Source organism: Musca autumnalis, unplaced genomic scaffold (assembly GCF_047663935.1).
Source record: "Musca autumnalis isolate F117 unplaced genomic scaffold, ASM4766393v1 scaffold_2, whole genome shotgun sequence".
In the NCBI taxonomy this organism is placed as follows: Eukaryota; Metazoa; Arthropoda; class Insecta; order Diptera; family Muscidae; genus Musca; species Musca autumnalis.
The window spans coordinates 108,108,757-108,132,034 of NW_027411755.1; the positions used below are offsets into that span (position 1 = coordinate 108,108,757).

The 23,278-nt window shown below is 35.0% G+C and overlaps 1 protein-coding gene across 3 annotated transcripts in view; it reads left to right on the forward strand.

Moving 5' to 3' along the window:
- Window positions 1–23,278, forward strand: part of Cog4 (conserved oligomeric Golgi complex subunit 4) — a 342,681-nt gene that overhangs the window by 249,574 nt on the left and 69,829 nt on the right. For all 3 annotated transcript variants that reach the window (XM_073968720.1, XM_073968721.1, XM_073968719.1), the window contains exon 4: window positions 11,211–11,814. In XM_073968720.1, the coding sequence (XP_073824821.1) occupies window positions 11,211–11,814 (604 nt within the window). The remainder of the gene's footprint in view (window positions 1–11,210; window positions 11,815–23,278) is intronic.

The window sequence follows — 23,278 nt, forward strand, 5'->3', positions numbered from 1 at the left end:
TCCTTGTGGTTGGTGTTTGATTCGAAGCTATTGAAGATGTCTTAGATTTGTTTGGCAAATGTAGTAACGTATTGTGCTTATTACTACATATTTTGCAGTTGCTAGAAGTACATGCTTCCGCTACCTGATCGTATTTAAAGCAGTTTGTACACATTTTACGTTTTTGTGCCCATTTGAGTCTCTCAGATTCCCTCATTGCCAAAAATTGTTTGCAACGATAAATGGGATGGTGGCCGGTTTTGCATAACTTGCATTTGCTGTTATCCTCCACTGATGCTATGAACGAAATAGTTTTGCTTGAACCTTTTTGAGTAGTTGCCACTTTTCCGATCGATTCCATCGACTCAAATTGCAATTCCAAAAATGCAAATAGTTCTTTCATGGTAGGAATCTCCTTCGGCTTCGTTAACGATTGAATGAATCGTATGTACAGCGTATGATCCAATTTCTTCGTGATCAATTGGATCAATAGAGCGTCCCACGACGAAGTGCCAAGTTATGCTGAACCGAATCTTCTAGGCTATCGTAGCTATCTTGATTTAGCCCGATTCTCGAAGGGTCCTCGATCTGCTGCCAAATTTCGTCGTACAGATCTGTGATTTGACTCCACAACTTTTTGATCGTCTCTTCTTTGATTCCATAAAATTGATTTGAATGTCCCGCTTCGATATTGCCCAAGCTCTGCAGATGGCGCGTCAGGGCAGCCATTCTAGCTTTTATCCTTCGGGCCAGACCCTGAACTTGGGTAGATGCATGTTCCTCTGCCTGGACCGATGCTTGGCCTTCTGAACCTTCTGGTTTTGCCATTTGACTTGGCTTGCTCTTTACAGACTTCAGTTTATCTAATTCCGCCTCGATATAGTCCATTGTTGAACTAAACTTTTCTCCAACGGTCTTGTGTAGGTTCTCAGCTATGTATGGAGCATCCTGTGGCAAAGACGGATCATTGCGGGCCTGGTTTTCCGCCTTTTCAAACGTCTGCCAGAGCACCACTAGCTCATTTCGCTTGCCTATGTAGAACTCTTCCGTTCTTCTGTCAAGCGGAGCCTTCCTAATTGTCGGCACGAATTTGTCGAAATTATTGTCCCTTACTTCTTGCAGAGCTATGAGTTCTTGCACAGTTGTCATTGATATTTTTTCCAAAAACGCTTGTGGGTTTTTTACTGGATTTATATATCTTTTTTTTAAGAATTTCCGAAGCCACTCGTTGGGACCTTCACCACTTGAAAGGTGAAAACTGCCTTTTTTTAAATAAATCCCAAGATGCGTGTTGTGTCACGTCTGGTAACTTTACCGATGACTCGGTTTGCGTCCTTCTTGAAATAAGGTACGCTTCTGCTTGCTTTAAAATTCCCAGGATGCGTGTTGCTAGCACGAGGGATGCGAGTGTATGCGTTGTATCTAAGGTTGCGTGTAGAATCAGGAAGGATATGCGTTGTATCCGAGGTTGCGTGTAGAATCAGGAAGGATGTGCGGATTCTTAAACCGAAACTATCACGACGGGGTCACCAAAAAATTTTACTCTAACTAGGATTTAGTGTTAATCCATTCAAGCACTTAAACTTGAATTGGCACTTAGAATCCACTTTTTAATTGTTCCTTACAAGCACATAAACTTGAAGGAAACCGACTAAATATTAACAACAAATGGTTTGTTGTAGTACTAAAAGACGACTGCTTTTCTTTATTGACTTCATTCTTTTATAACAATATTTTCTTAACATAAATGATGACTAGGCCAAATATTATGCATACAAGAAAGTAAAGAAATGAAATTTATAAACATTGCAAAAAGTCAGTGAACTTAAATAAAATATAGAATTATTGACTGTTACTTTGGTTAATGACTTAAATAAAAATGCTGTATTAGCAATTTTGATGTCAAGCAAGCTTTTGATAGAGTCTGGCATGCCGGATTGCTCTTTAAGCTAAAAAATATTACCAACACCTTTTTTCTTGGTTTTAAGATAATATCTATCAAAAAGAAAATAGGTTGACATTAAGACAAACAAGATGTATTGGTTACTTAATCCAAAATCTCAACGAAGTTTGGAAAATAAAGTCCGACTTTATAAAACCTGTATGGTCATATGGTATCGAATTGTGGGGAACGGCGAGCAATTCAAATATAGAAATCTTGCAAAGATATCAATCGAAGACACTTAGATTGTTATCAAACAATAATAATAAACAATAATTGCATACACAATGATCTTGGCGTTCCAAAAGTGAAGGATGAAATAACGAAGAGAAGTACAAACTACCTCAACAGATTAAGTAATCATTCTAATCCTTTAGCCATAGCTCTACTAGATGATAGTAATGAAGTCCGAAGGTTAAAAAGAAAACACATTTTAGATCTCCCTTTTTAGGATAATCATAAAAAAGTTACGTATAAATAAATAAACAATGTATATTTGTGTAGGAGTTATGTTAACCATAAAGAAGTATAGAATAGATATATTTATTAATAAGTGATCAATGTAAATTTGTAAATGAGTTAAGATTAAAGGATCTTAACTACTCTGTTAATATTATATACATTATATAATTTGCTTATTATTTTATATTTAAATAGATTGCAAATAAAAAACTAAAAAAAAATAATCAGCTGATATTTTTGATCATCATCATTCAATGTCTGTGGTAAAGACAAATTTTGGCAATCGAAAACGCAGCAAGATAGAACCCCAGTGTACATCAAATCATTTAACGAATAACCTGATGAGGTTTTTGCGGATGCATCAAATTCGACCCTTAGTTTTGTTGTGGTACTATCCGGTTTAAGAACACAGTCTGAACATGTTGATGGTAGTGAGATTCACACAGGTTCTCCAGTGGAGACATTACTTTTTCGCTTGACTCTACTTCCTCAAACTTCCATAGTTTCTCAATTGCTTGTTCTAGTGATGTTTCACTATCAAAAATTGCACATGTCAACGCTGCTGGCGTGAGGTCTGTTCGATTAAGCCGCCAACAATCCAGCCAAGCGCAGTATTTTGTAGTATGAGTTGATTGCCATTGAGTTTTATTGTGCCTGGTTGCACTAGGCTAAAGTAGAACTGTGCTCCAGGTAGAATATCAATTTTTCCTTGCGTGTTAAAATTGGGATCTGCTAATTTATTGTTCTTTGGAATTTGTCAGTTAGAGATATCCAAATCGCGATTTGGTTGTGCTGGTATGATTGTTTGTAAAACAAACGCCTCCGAATCAGTTGAAAATTCAGAATTATTAGACAACATTTGTACATTTACGCGATGATAAGCTTTCATTTGAATCTTTCCAACTCCGTCAATGGACAAAGAGGCATCCCTGGTTTTAAGTGATAACTTTTGTATCAGCCTTTCAGTCACAATGTTCACTTGTCAACCCGAGTCGAGCACAGCTCTAAATTCGCCTAACATACCGTTTGCAGCCTCGACTATAACTTTAGCAGTAGCTAGAATTAAGTTTTTCTGGTCTTCTACCGATGCTGACGAGATTGCAGCTGTGTTGACTGGTGCGGAATCATTCCTTGTGGTTGGTGTTTGATTCGAAGCTATTGAAGATGTCTTAGATTTGTTTGGCAAATGTAGTAACGTATTGTGCTTATTACTACATATTTTGCAGTTGCTAGAAGTACATGCTTCCGCTACCTGATCGTATTTAAAGCAGTTTGTACACATTTTACGTTTTTGTGCCCATTTGAGTCTCTCAGATTCTCTCATTGCCAAAAATTGTTTGCAACGATAAATGGGATGGTGGCCGGTTTTGCATAACTTGCATTTGCTGTTATCCTCCACTGATGCTATGAACGAAATAGTTTTGCTTGAACCTTTTTGAGTAGTTGCCACTTTTCCGATCGATTCCATCGACTCAAATTGCAATTCCAAAAATGCAAATAGTTCTTTCATGGTAGGAATCTCCTTCGGCTTCGTTAACGATTGAATGAATCGTATGTACAGCGTATGATCCAATTTCTTCGTGATCAATTGGATCAATAGAGCGTCCCACGACGAAGTGCCAAGTTATGTTGAACCGAATCTTCTAGGCTATCGTAGCTATCTTGATTTAGCCCGATTCTCGAAGGGTCCTCGATCTGCTGCCAAATTTCGTCGTACAGATCTGTGATTTGACTCCACAACTTTTTGATCGTCTCTTCTTTGATTCCATAAAATTGATTTGAATGTCCCGCTTCGATATTGCCCAAGCTCTGCAGATGGCGCGTCAGGGCAGCCATTCTAGCTTTTATCCTTCGGGCCAGACCCTGAACTTGGGTAGATGCATGTTCCTCTGCCTGGACCGATGCTTGGCCTTCTGAACCTTCTGGTTTTGCCATTTGACTTGGCTTGCTCTTTACAGACTTCAGTTTATCTAATTCCGCCTCGATATAGTCCATTGTTGAACTAAACTTTTCTCCAACGGTCTTGTGTAGGTTCTCAGCTATGTATGGAGCATCCTCTGGCAAAGACGGATCATTGCGGGCCTGGTTTTCCGCCTTTTCAAACGTCTGCCAGAGCACCACTAGCTCATTTCGCTTGCCTATGTAGAACTCTTCCGTTCTTCTGTCAAGCGGAGCCTTCCTAATTGTCGGCACGAATTTGTCGAAATTATTGTCCCTTACTTCTTGCAGAGCTATGAGTTCTTGCACAGTTGTCATTGATATTTTTTCCAAAAACGCTTGTGGGTTTTTTACTGGATTTATATATCTTTTTTTTAAGAATTTCCGAAGCCACTCGTTGGGACCTTCACCACTTGAAAGGTGAAAACTGCCTTTTTTTAAATAAATCCCAAGATGCGTGTTGTGTCACGTCTGGTAACTTTACCGATGACTCGGTTTGCGTCCTTCTTGAAATAAGGTACGCTTCTGCTTGCTTTAAAATTCCCAGGATGCGTGTTGCTAGCACGAGGGATGCGAGTGTATGCGTTGTATCTAAGGTTGCGTGTAGAATCAGGAAGGATATGCGTTGTATCCGAGGTTGCGTGTAGAATCAGGAAGGATGTGCGGATTCTTAAACCGAAACTATCACGACGGGGTCACCAAAAAATTTTACTCTAACTAGGATTTAGTGTTAATCCATTCAAGCACTTAAACTTGAATTGGCACTTAGAATCCACTTTTTAATTGTTCCTTACAAGCACATAAACTTGAAGGAAACCGACTAAATATTAACAACAAATGGTTTGTTGTAGTACTAAAAGACGACTGCTTTTCTTTATTGACTTCATTCTTTTATAACAATATTTTCTTAACATAAATGATGACTAGGCCAAATATTATGCATACAAGAAAGTAAAGAAATGAAATTTATAAACATTGCAAAAAGTCAGTGAACTTAAATAAAATATAGAATTATTGACTGTTACTTTGGTTAATGACTTAAATAAAAATGCTGTATTAGCAATTTTGACAATTAAAATACAAATTGTAAATATGTGACAACTAAAGTACAAATAGTAGATATGTGCATAGCTATGTATGTGTGTAAATATGTATGTTTTAACATCATTAGTCTTTTGATGACTACGACTATGTGCTAGGTTGTGAAGATTTCACAAGCACAGCATAGACCATGTGCTGTGCTACTTCAATATTCGCAGCATAGCACAGCTAATTTGATAACAGCAAGCATAGCAATAGAATTCGTTTTTGATTTTGATGACTATGCTATGTGCTGCGAAGATTTCAAAACCATAGCATATCCTGTGCTACGCTATTTCAATGTTTGCAGCATGCACATGAATTGCTTTTGCTATTGGAATAAAAAAAACTAGCGCAGCTTTGCAACAACATATTTTTGGTGTGGTATGGGGGTAGCAAATTCAAAAACTGAGTACAACTTATGCACAACTCACATATATGCGGGCGAATGGGTGACAAATACAAGTGTACAAGTTCCGATACAGGCGTATGGACTTGTAGGAGTTCTAAATATACAGGCGGTCTGAAACTTTGCTTTATTTATTTTGCGACAAAGATGCTGCTTTCTGCTTCAAGCTTTACAGATAGATTGTTCTCATTGATTTGACGTTGATGACATTTTATATGGCGCCAATAAATACAAATTGTCGAGGTTGTTGACAGTCATCGGAAGTAATGTCACATAGGCTCCAAACCTCGACAACAAGATAATGAAGGAAGTAAGAAATGGAAGGATTGAGAAAATTCTATAAGTTTAGCAATTGTATATTTGTTAATGATAATCAATAGACATCGGATTTTGCATATTTTTTAATAATAGAGATACGAAGATTCCAAAAATTCGTATCAAAGAAATCTAAATTCAATGGCAGGGTCATATTTTGTATTTATTTTGCATATTTGCATATTTTGCATATGCACAAAATATGCAAAAAATATGCAAAATATGCAAAAAATATGCAGAATATGCAAAAAATATGCAAAATATGCAAACAGTTTTTGGCCGAAAATCGTCATAAAAGTCGTAAAATTGACAATTAAAGTTGAGAAAAATCATCAAAGTGTCCTAAATGAAAATTGTTGGGCGCTTTGCGTCGCTTTTTTAGCAGATTATTATGCTATTAAGACCCCTTACCACAGTGTGGATATAAAAAATATGGTTATACGTATATTGTAATACCATTTTTTATTATTAACCTATTTAAAATATAAAATTTGATAAATTGTAAAATATTTTATTTAAAATTCAATATTTTCTTTGTCTTAATTTGTTGCATTAGTCTGGTTTTAATTCAAAGGGAAAACATCGATGTCAAATTTTTTATGCGGCACTCCACTAAAGTATTTAGTTTGGTTAGATTTTAAGATTGTTAACGTTTGAGCACAATTGGAATATGTTAACACATGCCACTGGGTCCTCGTAGTTATGAAAATCTCGACTTTTTGGCTATTTGACGACTTCAGCTACCCATATCTATGAAACGGTTAAAACTATTTGCCCGTGTTATGCATTAAATTAAATGCCATACTATTCTTAATATTTCTTGCCGAACAACAAAATACGTAAGTAATACTGAATTCAAGATAATAAAGCCAATGTCCCGAAAACGCCTTAGGGTGAAAATGGAGTCTATTGTGAAAAAACCCTTTTTACAGTGTTTAATTTAACTTGCTTTTGTGTCTGTTTAGTTCAAATCTAGTAACTTATTTTCCACACAGTTGTAGTTGATCAATCGAACTAAAACTTTGCACACTTTTCAGACTTGGATGACAATACATGAATATGAAACCAAAACCAATATGGGTCCATTTTTTTCTTAGAGCCCCCATATAGCGGTACCACCCGATTTAAAGCATTTTAAGGATTCTGGTTAAATTTTTAGGCCGAATTGGCTATAACTTGGCATTTGGGGTTCCCAATGGTACAGAAACTTCCTCACTAAAAATGTTGGACTCAGGTCAAGGTTTTGGTACAGCCCCTATATAACGATACAACACTATTTCAGGTATTTTAAAGTTTTTACCTACATTTTCGGCCTAAGTTGGCTATAATTTTGTTATAAGGTTCGCGGTGGTCAAAAAAATTAAATGCTGAAAAGTTAAAAATAAAAAATAGTTAAAAAATAAGTTACAGTGTTTTATTTACAAATGCACTTAAAACTAGAAAATATTTTTTAATTATTAAATCTCTCAAATAAAACGCTTGCATTTGAATTAAAAATTGTGACAATATTAAACGGCCACCAGCGTTTTATTTGAGAGAATCCATCATTAAAAATTATGTTCTAGTTTTAAGTGCTTTTATAAATAAAACATTGTAACATAATTTTTTTAAATTATTTTTTATTTCTTCCCATATTATCATTTTTTTTGTTGGGAATGAAAACAAATGTCTTTTACATTTTGTTCATATTTAAATTTATTTAAGGGACTGACATAATGTGATTTTGGAGACATCTGGGTAAAGATGACTATTTGGTGATGAACTCGACTCCTTGCTCTGCTATGTCGTTCACAACTTTCAAATTTTTTAACACCTGATTGCTTGAGTGGAGTATTCCCCAATTGGCTCAACTTCATTTATTACCCTCTATTACAGAGAGTAATGTTTTTCAAAACGAACTGACAGTGTTGCAAACTTTTACTGATCTCTACCAATATCATGATTTCATCCCGGCGAAGGGAATTATCAATTTTTTAACACCCTTTACCCTTCCTGGTAATTGATGTTCTGCGGTCAAGTTACAGGATCTTTTTCAAGAAATTCGGAGTTAATGCTTAATCCCTTGAGCAACAAGTAAGTATACTCTTTAATTACGCCTGTTAGACTTTTTCTGAAAATTTCGGCAGTTGTTCTTTTGTTATACCCCGCTTACACTTAGCCGGATTAACCCAGTGGGTTTGGATTTCCATAGCGCAAACGTCAAATAAATCCTCTCGAAGTGGGTTAACCCGGCATAAAAACTGTAGTGTAACCGTACTATTAGTTTGGTTTTTTCCATCTTCTTCTGCTGGCTTTGTTAAGATTTTTGTCGCATTTGGCTCTTTACGGTGGTTTGAACTATCAGATCAGGCCAACAAGTTCAGGACTAAGATACCACAGATGATATATCATTTTGTTATTTCCTTTATCTGATATTTGTTTCGTATTTCAATAAATCTTCAATGCGGTTTAGGTCTTTTTTTTTGGACCTAAAAAATATTTCTGAATTTCGCTTTCACTATTTGTTGTATTAAACTCAATCTATTATCTCTAATCCTTTTTAACCTATTGATTATGTTTACCCAATCCATCCAATATTATAGCTTCGTTCCCGTACTTTTTAATAGTAAAACTCGTAAAAGAGAGAAATGTAAAAAATGTTTCTCACACAAAAGTTTTTTGAAATAGTTCGGGAACGGAAAAATGGAAAATACGTCAAAAAAACTGGAACAAATGACAAAGTCGGCGTATCAGCCAATCAGACGCCGGCAACCATGTTACTATTTTTTACACGCTCAAATTTGTCGAGTAAAAAGTTTTTAAAGAGAGCGCCATTCAGCTCCATTTTTGTTCAAAGAGAAGTGAACATTTTACATCTTTTTTGTGTACGGGAACGGGTTTTCCGGTAAAATGTGTAAAAGTCGTAAAAGTTGTAAAAACTTTTTAGTTCTGGAACACAGCTTATATCTACATAACCATTATCTTGTTCATTATATGTTTTGTAAAATCAATAACCCACACTCTCATTTATAACAGTCAGTTGTTGTCCTTTGATACAAAATAAATAAATAAAATAAGAAACGTTCTGGGCGCGTTAAACCGGGCTCGAAAGATGAAAACACAAAGTGCTTCTACGACCTCCTGTTCTTTGGAAGTCAGCTGGGAAGTAGTTTTAAAACATTCTCGCCTACATCGAACTTAGATTTGTCAATCGCAGACTATTCTTATAGAAATAGCGTCAATATGTTTGTTTGATGTCCGGATGCGCCGCCAAACTTGCAGTCAAAAATCCCTCTCAACAATACTCCTTGTAAATCTGTACGCAGGTACAGAAGCTCTCGACTTAACATCTGCTCAAGCTGGTAAGACCCCATTATTCTAGGCATTCGTACACTGCTAAGTCTTGTTTCTCCCCTGAGCTACTGTCAGTTTCAGGAACGCTCAGGAGTTCTTCTTTACCCCCATACCAGATGATACCAGAGCAGCAACCCGTTCTTTCTGCACTGTTTTGGGAATACCTGGTAATAGTTTTCCATGCCAGTGCAGGCAAATAGCCTTGTTTTGGGGTATCTTCCTTGAAGTTGTTGCTAGTATTTTTCACTGTTTATCCTCCGGAATAAACGGATAAAGCTTCTAAAGATTATATATTTGTTGGGGTCCTCTCCGAGAGCTTCTACTGTAGAAAAAATGATACGACTAACGTTCCTATAGGACACTTTACAGGGATCCAGCAGCAATGACAATTTCATGGTTAGGAGTTTTTGTTGAAGCTGCGCTTGATTATTTTCGGGACAGATGGTTCTTCAGATTCTACGAAGCGTTTAGCATCAAAAGAAGACCTAGACCTCATTGAAAATCTATTGAAATACGAAAACATAGACAGAAAAAGGAAATAAAAAATGACAAATCACCTGTGGTATATTAGTCCTGAACTTGTTGGCTTGGCATTGTTTGATCCGACAGTGCAAAACACCGTAAAGAGTCAAATGGCGACAAAAACCTTAACAAAGCGAAGATGGAAACTTCTCCGGAAATATTCGACCCAAACTTACAAAAAGAACAACTGTTCGAAATCCATAAAAAAGTCACATTAACTCCGAGTCGAGCTCACAACAGATTACAATCAATAATTACAAAGGACGAACAACTAAAACTATGCGTTCTCCAAGTAGTCGGCTATACCCAGATAGGCTCCATTTTCAACCTAAGGTGTACGTAGTCTCGTTAATCGGGACAATGGCTTTCTATCTCGAATTCAGTAATACTTACGCATTTTGTTTTTGAATATAAAATAAACAGAATGGCCTTTAATTTAATGCATAATACGGGCAAATAGCTTTAACTGTTCCATAGATATGGGTCGAGTAGAGAGACGAGATTTTCATAACTTCGAGGCTCCAGTAGCACGTGTTAACTTATTCCAATGGTGCTCAATTGGCAATCTTAATCTTAAATCTATCTAAAATCTAATCTAAGTAAACAGTTTAGGCGGCACCCCCGCCTAAAAAAATCCGACATCGATTTCTTCCCTTTGAGTTAAAACCAGCCTAAAGCTACAAACTAAGACAAAGAAAATATTAAATTTACATAAAATGATTGATATTTTATCAAATTTTATAGTTTTGCATAGTTTAGCAATAAAAATAGTATTACAATACCATATACCCTACACCACACCGTCGTAAGAGGTATCAATAACACAATAATCTGCTAAAAAATCGACGTTAAATGGCCAACAGTCTTAATTTAGGACACTTTAAAGTTTTTTGAAGATTTTTTTCAACTTTATTTGTAAATTTTACGATTTTTTTTAACGATTTTCGACCAAAAACTGTTTGCATATTTTGCATATTTTTTGCATATTCTGCATATTTTGCATATTTTTTGCATATTTTTTGGCATATTTTTTGCATATTTTTTGCATATTTTTGATATGACCCCAAATATCGAAAAATTGACCCTCAAAACGCCTAGATCCAAAATTTGAGTCCAATCGGATGAGAAATAAAAAACATGCAAAAATCCGATGTCTAATAATCAATATTATAATAATATTTATTATAGTGTCAATATATTAATTAATATTAATGACATATTTTATTATAGATATTTTATGGAAGAGAGCGTTTTGAAAGCAATTGCCTTGGATGTTCATGACAGTGGCCAGTTATCATCATCAATGGTGGACGATGTATTTTTCATACTACGCAAATCAATACGACGTTCCTTAACTACCATGTCGGTTAACGGCACGTGTGCCGTTATTAATAACGCGGCTGCGTGCGTAGATAACGACTTTGTGAATGCATTAAAGAGTCAACTGCAACAAGGTTATCCTTCGGGATATATAGATTTGGCTCAGGCTTATAGCGCTATTCAAAACACATTACAGCAAGGAAAAATACATTCGAGCGATTCTGAAAAAGCACGCATTAATTTCCTAGTATATTTGAACAATGCAGATATATCAACGGAATATATTGATACCTTATGGAGAACTATGGAACAAGAAATTACGGGAGCATACCCAACAATGACTTCGGTAGAAAAACAGATGATTGATAGTTGTCTCTCGGAATTGAAATCTGTACGAGATACATTGAAAGCATGTGTAGATTTTGGAATGCAACAGCTAAGATCCAGCGCAATAAACCCAAGACTACATCCATGGGTGGATCAATACCTTAGCTATAAACACCAATTGACAGAGGTAAGTACATCGGTGAGCCTCTTGATTAAACGTTCTAGAATCAAGTCATGTGTATGTATCTACATATCAATATTAAAAAAAATACAATTCTTTCGTCGTTCTAGTTGATGACATTATCCCTTATTCGCAATGTTTTTATTAAATGTTTATAAAAAGAATAAATTTAATAACATTATGCAACACTGAAAATGCAAATGCATATTTTGAGAGTACATATTGAGACTACAAAAGCCCTTTTAGGGTTTTGTCCTGCCAGGTCCAGTTCGAATTTTATTGCCTCATCTAAACCAGGTTAAAACTACAGTTTTTTGCATTTATCTGACCTTTATCTCAGAAACGATTAGGAATTTGGCCTTGCTATCGTTGGCAATATTGTAGCTCGAAACTAGTAGAACTTATCTTTTGAACAGACCACATAATAAAAACTCCATCTAGGGCATCAAAATCTATCAAATATAGAAAGTTTTACATAGTTGCTGAAATTCTGCTCAGTATCAGCTAAACTATTGGGAGTTGAACCAAGCAACCTTTTGCAAAAATATTCCAATTCAGCAATCCTTCAGAACATTCTTAAACCCTAAAAGGCTTACTTCATGTTGTTTCAGTGGTATTTTGCATCATATCTTTTACAACACGTATTTCAAACATAGTTCACACCAACAGTTTATTCCTGCTTTTCGGATTTCACCACATTATTGACATATTTTTTAAATCGCCGTTGAAAAATATGCTGAGAACAACGTGATTGAGGCATTTTACAACAATGATATGTTCTGCAGAGTTGTGTATTACATTCCAGCGAATATTTTTTCGAAAGAAAACATTAAGAAAAAATTAACGGTTTTGGAGATTTGGTGCGAAATGTACACAAATTATGGAAATTTTAGATATTTTAAAAAATTTTAGACAATAAATGCTGTTTTCGAGTTCACTATTTCTCCAAATATTTTATTCTTGTCCTTATCTACAAATTTGCTTCAGAGGTCAGAAGAAGATTCGCATTGGTTTCAGAGATATAGCCCCGAATTTCTTTAAAAAGCGAATATTTAACCATGTTCAGATCGGGCCATACAATCCAAACTGGATTTGATACAACAAAGTCCAACTAGGGTTTTTGTCGTTCGGGTCTGTACTTCACTTTCAAACGTTATTTAGAAAGAGTTGAGACGGCAGATTTTTTGTCGATTGTCAGTTGTTCAGACCAACTGTGCTATTTTTACTTTCTCTCGACTTTTGAATACCAACCATTCATTTCATCGGAGTCTTGACCTTCCCATACTGCGTATAGCGTCAAGAAACTTTTCTACTGGATCTTTATTTATACCCATAACATGACCAACAGCGCGATTAAAAGGCTATCATATGAGCGCATTTTCTGATCATAAAAGGGTAATTATGAATGTAAACTTCCCGAGAGTTTTGTTTTCTGCCTCAACATAAAGGGAAAAGTGAGAACTCACGGGGAGTTGATATTCATAATTGGGTTGTAAACGATTTTTTTGTCGGGAAAAAAAAGTAAAAATCGCTACAGACAAGTTGTTAAAAACTACCATACATCTCTACTAAGACAAAAAAAAAAAACTACTACGAAAATGTGTAAAAATGGCAGAAATTATCAATTGTTACACAGAAAGATCAAAAATTAAAAATATTGAATGAAATTTTTTGAATACGATCTGCTATCTAAATTTATCTATATTTCCCTCGCTGCACAATATACATACATGTATTTACTTTAAAAAATATCAAAAGACTAAAAAGTTAGTACACCTAATCTTCTTCTTCTTCTTTATTTGCCAATTCGTTTTCCGAATGTTAACGACCAATACAATTATAAATAAATTTGTTTTAATAAATACGTATATATACAATATTTGTTTAAAGATTGCTTAGTATGTCTGCAAACGCATTTCTATCTCTAGCCTTTGATAATAGGGTTGTAGTATCTCGGATGCCCGTCCATTCTGTAATATTATCCATCCATGTTGTCTCCTTTCTTCCTCTAACAGGTCTTCCTTCTATCTTTATGTGGATTATATTTTGTAGCAATTTATATTTTTGATTTCGCATTATATGCCCCAGGTATGCAGTCTTTCGTCTTTTTATTACTGAGATAAGTTCTCTTTCGCAGTGCATCCTTCTCAGTACATCGGTATTTGTCATATGGGCTGTCCAGGGAATTTTGAGTACTCTCCTATAAATCCATATCTCAAAAGCTTCCAGTCTTCTTATATCAGCACTTTTAATTGTCCATACTTCCGTTGCATATAATAACACTGACCAGACATATGTTTTGATAAAACGAATCTTTGTTTCAAGATTAATGTCATGACTCGTAAGTACTCTCTTATATTTTGAAAAAGCTTCTCTGGCCTGTTCAATTCTGCATCTTATTTCTTGCGAGGACTGCCACTGTTCAGTTATTGTAACTCCCAGGTATTTAAAACTTTGAACTCTGTCAACATAAGTATTGTGAATTTTTAATGTTGTATTATTGTGTTCATTCTTCTTGCTTATAAACATGAATTTGGTTTTGCGGATGTTAATTTTCAGACCGTATTTTTCGCTGTGTATTGCGAGTTTATTCACAAGGTTCTGGAGTCCAGATATGCTATGCGCCAGTAAGGTTGTATCATCAGCATATCTTATGTTGTTCAGAAATGTTCCGTTTATATGAATGCCGATTGGGATTTTGTTTATGGATTCATGAAAAATTTTTTCTGAGTAGATATTGAATAGCAAAGGTGACAATATGCACCCTTGTCTCACTCCCTTAGATATGTCAATTCTATCTGTCATTTCCCCGTCCACTTCTATTTGTGCACTTTGATGCCAATATAGACTTTTGATACAATGCACTTCTTTCTGGTCTAGGCCAATGGAGATGAGGATGTCAATCAACTTATCGTGTAACACTGTATCAAAAGCTTTTTCGTAATCTATGAAGCATAGAAATACGTCTTTTTGTGCGTTTTTACATTTCTGGACCAATGTTTGTATAGAAAAAAGTGCTTCTCGGGTTCCCATACCTTCCTTAAATCCAAACTGAGATGTTCCCATGGCTTTTTCGCACTTTGAGTATATTCTGGAGTGAATTATCCGTAGAAAAATTTTTAGGGCATGGCTCATGAGACTTATAAGTCTGTGTTCGTTACAATATTTTGCGTTACATTTTTTCGGAATGGTAATAAATGTAGATTTTAACCAGTCTTGTGGGTATCGACCTGTATCATATATATGGTTAAATAATTTTGTTAAAAGTGCGATGTTTTCGTCATCTATTAATTTAAGGATTTCCGAGGGAATCTCGTCCGGGCCACAAGCTTTCCTATCTCTCAGAGTATTTATTGCTGTTTCAACTTCTCTTCGACTGATGGGATTTCCTGTAAGAGATTGTTGAGTCCGTTGTTCAAGAGTTGTTCGATTTTCATCTGTAAAAATTTGTTTTATATAATCTCTACAAATAGTCTTCTTTTCTTCTGTATCAAACACAGGATCATTATTATCATTATATAGTACTTTTGAATGAGTTTTGCGGTATACACCAGCCATTTCTTTTAACTTTTTATAGCGATTAAAGTCGTCGTGAAGGCTTTTCAATCGTTCAATCTCCTGACATTGCTTATTTATATGATTGTTTTTTGCCATGCGTATAGCGACTTGGATTTCCCTGTTTAGTTCCCAATACAGTTCAAAGTTCTTGTTTTTATGTTTTCGTCTCTCTTCCATCATGTTGAGAATATCCTGTGTCATCCATTCCTTCTGTGTAGATTTTTTGCCGTATCCGAGGGTATTATCTGCTAGGGGTTTGAGCGTAGTCCTTAGTGCGTTCCACAAATCGTCAATGTTTTCAGTATTTATATTTCTTAGTTCTCGATTTATATTATCTCGAAGATTTGCTTTCAAGGTGGTATTTTCAAGTTTTGCCACATTGAGTTTACGACGGATATTCTTTTTTCTAATTGCAACAATTTTTGTGCGCAACTGCATCATCAGAAGATTGTGATCTGAAGGAACATCAGCGCCTGGATATGTTGAGCATTTCTTAACCGAGGATCCGAATCTGGCATTAATTAATATAAAATCCATTTGGTTTCTCACAATATTGTCCCTTCTATCCTGTGGCGATTTCCATGTGTATAGTCGTCTTGGGGGAAGGCAGAACATTGTGTTTGTTACCATCATTTTATGTTCTTGACAGAACTGAATTAGTCTATCACCCCTGTCATTTCTTTCGCCTAGGCCATAGTTTCCTGTTACGCCTTGGCACTTTTCTGCTCCTACTTTAGCGTTAAAATCGCCTTGAATTATTGTTATTTCGTGCCTCTTTGTCATTCTTAGTAAGTCTTCAATTTCCTCGTAAAAAGCTTCAATTTCATGATTACCTTTGTCCGCAGTTAGGTGCGTATACTTGGATTATTTTCATGTCAATTGGTTTACATTTAATTTTAAGTAGCATAGTCCGATCCGATTTGAAGATAGAACCCTTAACGCATTGCGCTATGTTACTTTTTACTATAATCCCGACACCGTTTCTGTGATTTTCGCTGGAGTTGCCACAGAAGTATATTTTCATGTTTTGGGAGCTAAATTCGCCGCTTTGTGGCCACCAGGTCTTACTTATTCATTCATAATTGATAATTGTATAGTTTTTAGGGAGAGAGGTACTTCAGCGGGTACCCCTTGCCATCTGGAGGGTTTATAGTTTTCCTTCTACATATTCAGCCGCTCCTCCTGGAGTTCAGACGCTGTTTGCCGCCGCCAACTGTTGATCAGACGCTGCCTTTTTTTCTTTTTCTTTTGGTTCGCCCCGCATATTTTATTTTTGCGGTACCCGCCATATCTGATGAGCGTTCCCCTATCCACCACCTGGGGAGGCGTCCGATGGGAGAGAAAAGGAAAAAAATAACTCCACACGGTACACCTAATAAAGAAAACAATTAAGCTGGTTTCAAAAAATCGATGTCGGATTTTTTTAGGCGGCAGACAGCGTTGCCGCTTCCATACAAATGTGGAAAAAAATAGAAGACGTTGACCTTATGAGGGCACAGGAATGGAAAATATCAACTTTGGTCCATGTCGGTTCAGATTTGGATATAGCCCCCATATATATTTTTCCCCGATTTTGCTATAACTCGATCAATTTTAATCGAATAGCCTTCAAATTTAATATGTGATATTTTCTTAGGCTCCTGAGTAGTTTCACCGATTTTCGTAAAAATCGGTTCAGGTTTGGATATAGCTCCTGTATATCTTTCCCCCATTTTGCTATAAATCGCTCAATTTTTGATGAATAGTCTTCAAATATAATATGGGACCTTTCCCCAGGCCACTTTTCAGTTTTACCGATTTTGATTTGATTTCGCAAAAATCGGTACAGATTTGGATATAGCCTCCACATATATCTTTCACCGATTTTGCTATAAATCGGTAAATTTTTGAAAAATAACCTTCAAATTTAACATGGGATGTTTTCTTAGGCCTGTGCCCTCATAAGTACTTGTGCAAACATTCATCAACCCAGGTCAACGGTAAAACTGAACAGGGGCCTGAGGAATCCCATGTTAAATTTGAAGGCTATTCATAAAAAATTGAGCGAATTATAGCAAAATCGGGGAAAGATATATATGGGGCTATATGCAAATCTGAACCGATTTTTTCTAAAATCAGTGAAACTACTCAGAAGTCTAAGAAAATATCACAAATTAAATTTGAAGGCTATTCGATTAAAATTGATCGAGTTATAGCAAAATCGGGGAAAGATATATATATCTAAATCTGAACCGATTTTTGTTAAAATCGGTGAAACTACTCAGGGGCTTAAGAAAATAACACACACTAAATTTGAAGGCTATTCGATCAAAATTGAACGAGTTGTAGCAAAATCGGGAAAAGATATATATGGGGGCTATATAAAATGTGAACCGATATATCTCAGAAGGTTGCAGGGATGGGCAGAATGTTTTTACACATTTTGATTTGGAAGAGATGTCCAATTAATGGAAAATAGGAGCCAAGGTGGCAATAGGGGGCAATCAAAAGATCTGCTCTACTAAATATTAAGAATTTTGAATTTTTTTTATAAAATTTAAATTTTGATTTCTTGATAACGGTACATAGCCCATGTGCAGTTAACGTCCAATTTTTGTACTTAAACGTTATATTTATAGCCTACTCATCAAATCCCCATCCAAAACTTTTAGTATCATAAACAAATTTTTCAGAAAATTTTATTTTAAATGTCGTCTAATTTTCATATGATTATCGCCTTAGATTACCTGGAAAATATTTTTCATATTTAAAGAGCTATAACTTCATTATGGATGCACATATCGACAAAATTCTTTCAGATTCTTTGTATCGGATGTGTTTACTGTAAGAAAAAAGCATAAACATTTGTAAAAGTTAACATCACATTTTCTGATTTTTGTCCACGCTGCAACACTGTGCGGCACCCCTACAGTGTTTAGTTTTGTTTGATTTTAAGATTGCCAAAGTTTGAGTACAATCTGGATATGTATGCTAACACGTGCTATATAGAGGGCCCATGGAATTAGCTATATAGGGCCCAATATATAGCTAATTCCATGGTCCCTTTATATAGCCAATATTTAAATCCGAGCACATTTTCAACATTTTTTGTAGGATTAGTTTTTTAGCCACAACAAAGAACTGATAAAATGTTTTCATCGATCGGACAATGTGGTCTGTAGAGCGATTTCTTTAAAATTCCCTTTTGGTCCCATACAAATTACTATGGAAACTTCGAGGCCCCAGTAGCACGTGTTAACATATTCCGATTGCGTTCATACTTTGGCGATCTTAAAATCTAACAAAACTAAAAACTTTAGGAACGTGCCGGCTAAAAAATCATACATCCATTTTTTACTTTTAGTTAAAACCACCTTTAAATGCATACGTTTGTCAGTTAATTTTCATACACATCAACTCCTTCATAGAAAGGTCCGTTATTATTTTCGTTTGCATTGAAATTGATGACAATAAATAATGTTGCTTAAAACATAGTATACACTAACCAACAAATTTTAAAGTCATCGAGGTCTATTTCGTTCATATCAAACTCTAGCTGAATAATTAATTTCCTAATTTTTAAATAATACTTTACATAGTCGTATTATATATCAAAATTTTTTAGCTTAACAAAAGTTTTTATTTGCAAGAAAATTTTCCTAAAAGTACGTTGACTATCAGTTTTGTTGGCCAGTGTGTACATGTAATGGCGCTTGCGACGACTCGTTAAGAACGAAAAAAAACATAATTATCTGCTACCTGTTTTATGGTTAACATGGTTTATAGCGCCATATTTTGGTTAAACCTTATATACGCTGTAAATTGGCCTATTCGATTACTGATTAATTTGGTTGTCATATTGTGTTAAAGAACTCTAATCACTAAAGGTTTTGTCTATAAAATCCATTTAATTGCCCAATAATTGCTCAATTTATGGGAAAAGTCGCCACAAGGATAATATCCTGTTTTTGGCTACAACCAAAGGATTGTAGTTTAACCTGCTTTTTTGGACCAGTCTATTTTGTGTATGGGCACTCCTATTATTTTGAACACAGCTGTATGTGCTAAAAGAGGAGACTCTTGGGCATCTTTCTGTGAAAACAGAACATTGTTCCATGTTGTTCCACAAAAGTTCTAAATTTGGAATTTCATAAAATTAATACCTGAGGAAAACTAAAATAGCTCATTTTGTGTAAACGCTACGGTAATTTACTAAAACGATTTTTAAAGGCCACAATCCTGCCTACTTTACAAAACCAACAATGAATACAAGATCTGTTATAGTTTCCGAGAAATAGCTACGTCTTTCTCTAGAAATTTGCAAAAACTACTTTAGGGGCACACCACGCCCACACCTTCCAATATGTTTATCTAATTTTCTTTAGTTTCAATATGTTTCCTATCGAATCCCATATAGAAATTAAATATCTTTGACAAAACAAAATTTTGATTTTTGGCCATGAAAATCTATTCCTGAACCATTGGGCGACGTACGCATGAAAGCGCTTTCAGCGAGGGACAGTAAGCGGTGAGTGATTGGTTTACTTTTGTTGTTTTTGCTTTGCATTGATTCTTTTACTGAGATTTGGTGATATTAGAGCAGTGCCGCCCATAATATTTCCATCAATACTAAAGCATGTGTATATGCATGGGTGAAAAAACAACAACCACATGATGTTCATCGTTTGTTTATGTACACGTACACTATATGTGAAAGAGAGAGAAACAAATGCAAAAAATGCCCACTGAGTTGGGCGCCCTCACTATACGAAGAAGCGCGTCCCTGTAGTAGAGTGACCACATTTGGTGAATTAGAAATGTTATAACATTTCCTTGATTTTTATGGAAACAGTCGGTAGCCTGTGCGGACGAAAATCTGATGACTTAATATCTTTAAAAAAATAAATAAATAAATTGTCAAATTTTTAGTTAGTTGGTCACCCTAATATGATCCATACATTATGCTATACTGTTGTTGTGAATATCAGTGGGTTTGAGTAAGTGAGAAAACTAAACAAAAGAAAAACACTAGTAGTTCGATGCACTTTGTTGAACAGATGGGTTCTTATGCACTTTCTTTTCATGATAATATGTTTTTTAGTTTAATTTTTTTTCTTTTGAACATTTTGAGTATCTGTTCTGTATTATTCAACCACTTTCATGCTTATTATTTATGAAATAATTTTGAGTATTTATTCAGTACTAGCATGTGCCCGCTACTTCGTTACCGATAAGTTGACATTTATAGAAAAGAGGATGCAAACAGACCCCCGTTTTATTTATTCCAGAATTAATAAAATGAAATTTGAAAAATTTATTCAAATTACAATTCGATTTCTAACGTTCCCAACGTTTTCTTCTCAACGTTTTTTTAGTAGCTCTCGTTAGAGATGGGCGCGTGCCTAAAGAATATGCACGAACACGGAACAAAATTTGTATGCACATTCACGCACAAACACGGCGTTTTTCAAGAAGGCACGAACACGCAAACTCACGCACGAAATTAAAAAAAAGAGATATTCATATGGTTGTACAATTATTTGTTCAAAAAATATTCATATGTATATACAGTGACTGTCACTGTAGATTTTTTAACAATTCAAAAAACAATTATCTAGGCCGAATAGTTGTCTTTAAGATGACATACAAAAAATATTCCGTTTCCAGTACCGTTATACAGAATGGTGGGATTATTGGTTCCCTATCGTTTTCAGTAGTTTTGTCAATGACTCCGATAGAAAAAATGATGTTCCTGATATTTTTGGCATGATTGTAATTAATGTCCCTTTGTAGGCAATTTGGCTAGAAATTTCTAGTTTTTGAAGTTATTGTCCAAAAAATTACTATGAAAAATCATTAAGGGTTATGTCTAGAGTACGTACAAACAATTTAATGATATTTGGAAAGTCCTGTATCTGCCAGACTTGCCCCATATTAGATTAGCCGTTAACGGCATTGTCCTGATAGAGGAAAAAAATCGGGGCATAGAACAAAAGTTTTCGCACTTCTCTTTAAAAATAGTTTTTAGGAACATTGTTAATAATGTTGTGATCATGTTTGCTTTAATAAAAACAAAAATTTCAACACCCATTGTTGTCATTCAAGCAAAACAATACTACTTCCTTCGACGAGTTTCATAGAATGACTACAATTCTTTTTTTCTGTGCGGGTTTTTTCAATTTATGTCGTATTTTTGAGGGCATTGTGTGGTATAAGATTCTTAGTTCGGATGAAAATCAGCATATCTGGCGTAAAATCGATATTTTAATCGTGGAAGAAGCCAACACACCTGAGTTTAACCGCCTGTTCATGTACGTCGCACGGAAACCTGTACGAAAGGAAATCAGTCACTCACTTCCGTCTAAAAATGCGTTCATGTATTTCGCAAACTATCGTGCGACTGCCGTTACGTATCCTATGCGAAATACTACTAATTTGAATGTACATTTGTACAACTATGTTCCATAAATGAGGGCCAAATGAGAAATGAAAACAAAATCCACATATACATACATACATTGGAATATGTGTGATTTGTTTTGTTTGAAAAATAAAATGTGTCGGTATTTTGAATTATTTTATTTTATTGACTTCTTCAAAATAATGAATGAAACCGCCATTAAAATGTGTCTATAAAATTTTTATTTTGTTTCAAGAATGTGTTGCATAAATTTGTTTTAAGATTTTCGGTGTTATTCCGAGTTTACGTTCTACTCGGCAGCTACAAAGCTACAAGTGAGTGATTTTAACATTCTCTTTCTATAAGAGACAGTCCTTTCGAAATACATAAACCCAAATTTAATGGGAAAGTGTACGTTTACGTGTTATTTCGTATGCCTTGTCGGTCACATAGATTTTCGTTTCGACGGCGTTTACATGAACAGAAAATGATTTTTTCCACTTCCGAAGCGCAAAAACTTTCCGGTCGACATACATGAACAGGCTGTAAATAAATAAACTGTCGCTATCAACCCGCTTCGTAAGAAGTATTATAGTTTGGGCTTGATTGACAACAAAGGGTGTTGAAATTTTTGTTTTTAAAAAAGCAAGCATTGTCAAAGCATTGTAAACAATATTTCTGTAAACTATTTTCAAAGAAAAGTGCAAAAAATGTTGTTATATGCTAGAAATTTCTAGCCAAATTGCCTACAAAGGGATATTAATTACAATCATGCCAATATTACGTCAAAAACATAATTTTTTATCCGAATCATTGACAAAACTACTGAAAACGATAGGGAACCAATATTACCACCATTCTGATTACTAAAATTGCATAAAAAGCGAAAAATTTGGAAATTATTAATCGATTATTGTGGTGCATCATTTTTAATGCTCACATTAAAAAGGACCATTTTTTATTTTCTGGTACAATTTTAGTATAACGGTACTGTAAACGGAATATTTTTGTATGCCATCTTAAAGACAGCTTTTCGGCCTACAAAATTGTTTTTTGAATTGTTACAAAATCTCAACTCGTTTTCAAGTTAACAACGTTTACATTTTTTATTTCAGGTTGCATCATTTTTAGTGACAGTCACTGTACTTCTAAAATATACATATTGCAAAAATACTTAAACTAATATTTACATATTCTTTTAAAAAAAAACATTATTTCCAGATGTGGAAAAAAATCTCTCGCTCGTTGCTGAGCTGACGGGTATAGCCAAAATTTTCCTGGCTAATTCTTTTAGACACTTTAGATTAGACACTTTCCAAAAGTTTAAAACATCAGTCTGGCTAGATACGGCACTCGCTAAATATGTATCAATTTCTTTATCAATTAGGGACTTGACCATTTTTCGTCTTTTTGCCAAATTTGGATCCAAAAACTATGAAAATTCGTGTAAATGTGGCATTGTAATTTCCTGCTCATGTTCTATGTTCTCACTTTGTATATCAAGTAACATTGCGTTTACATTAGCTATTACGT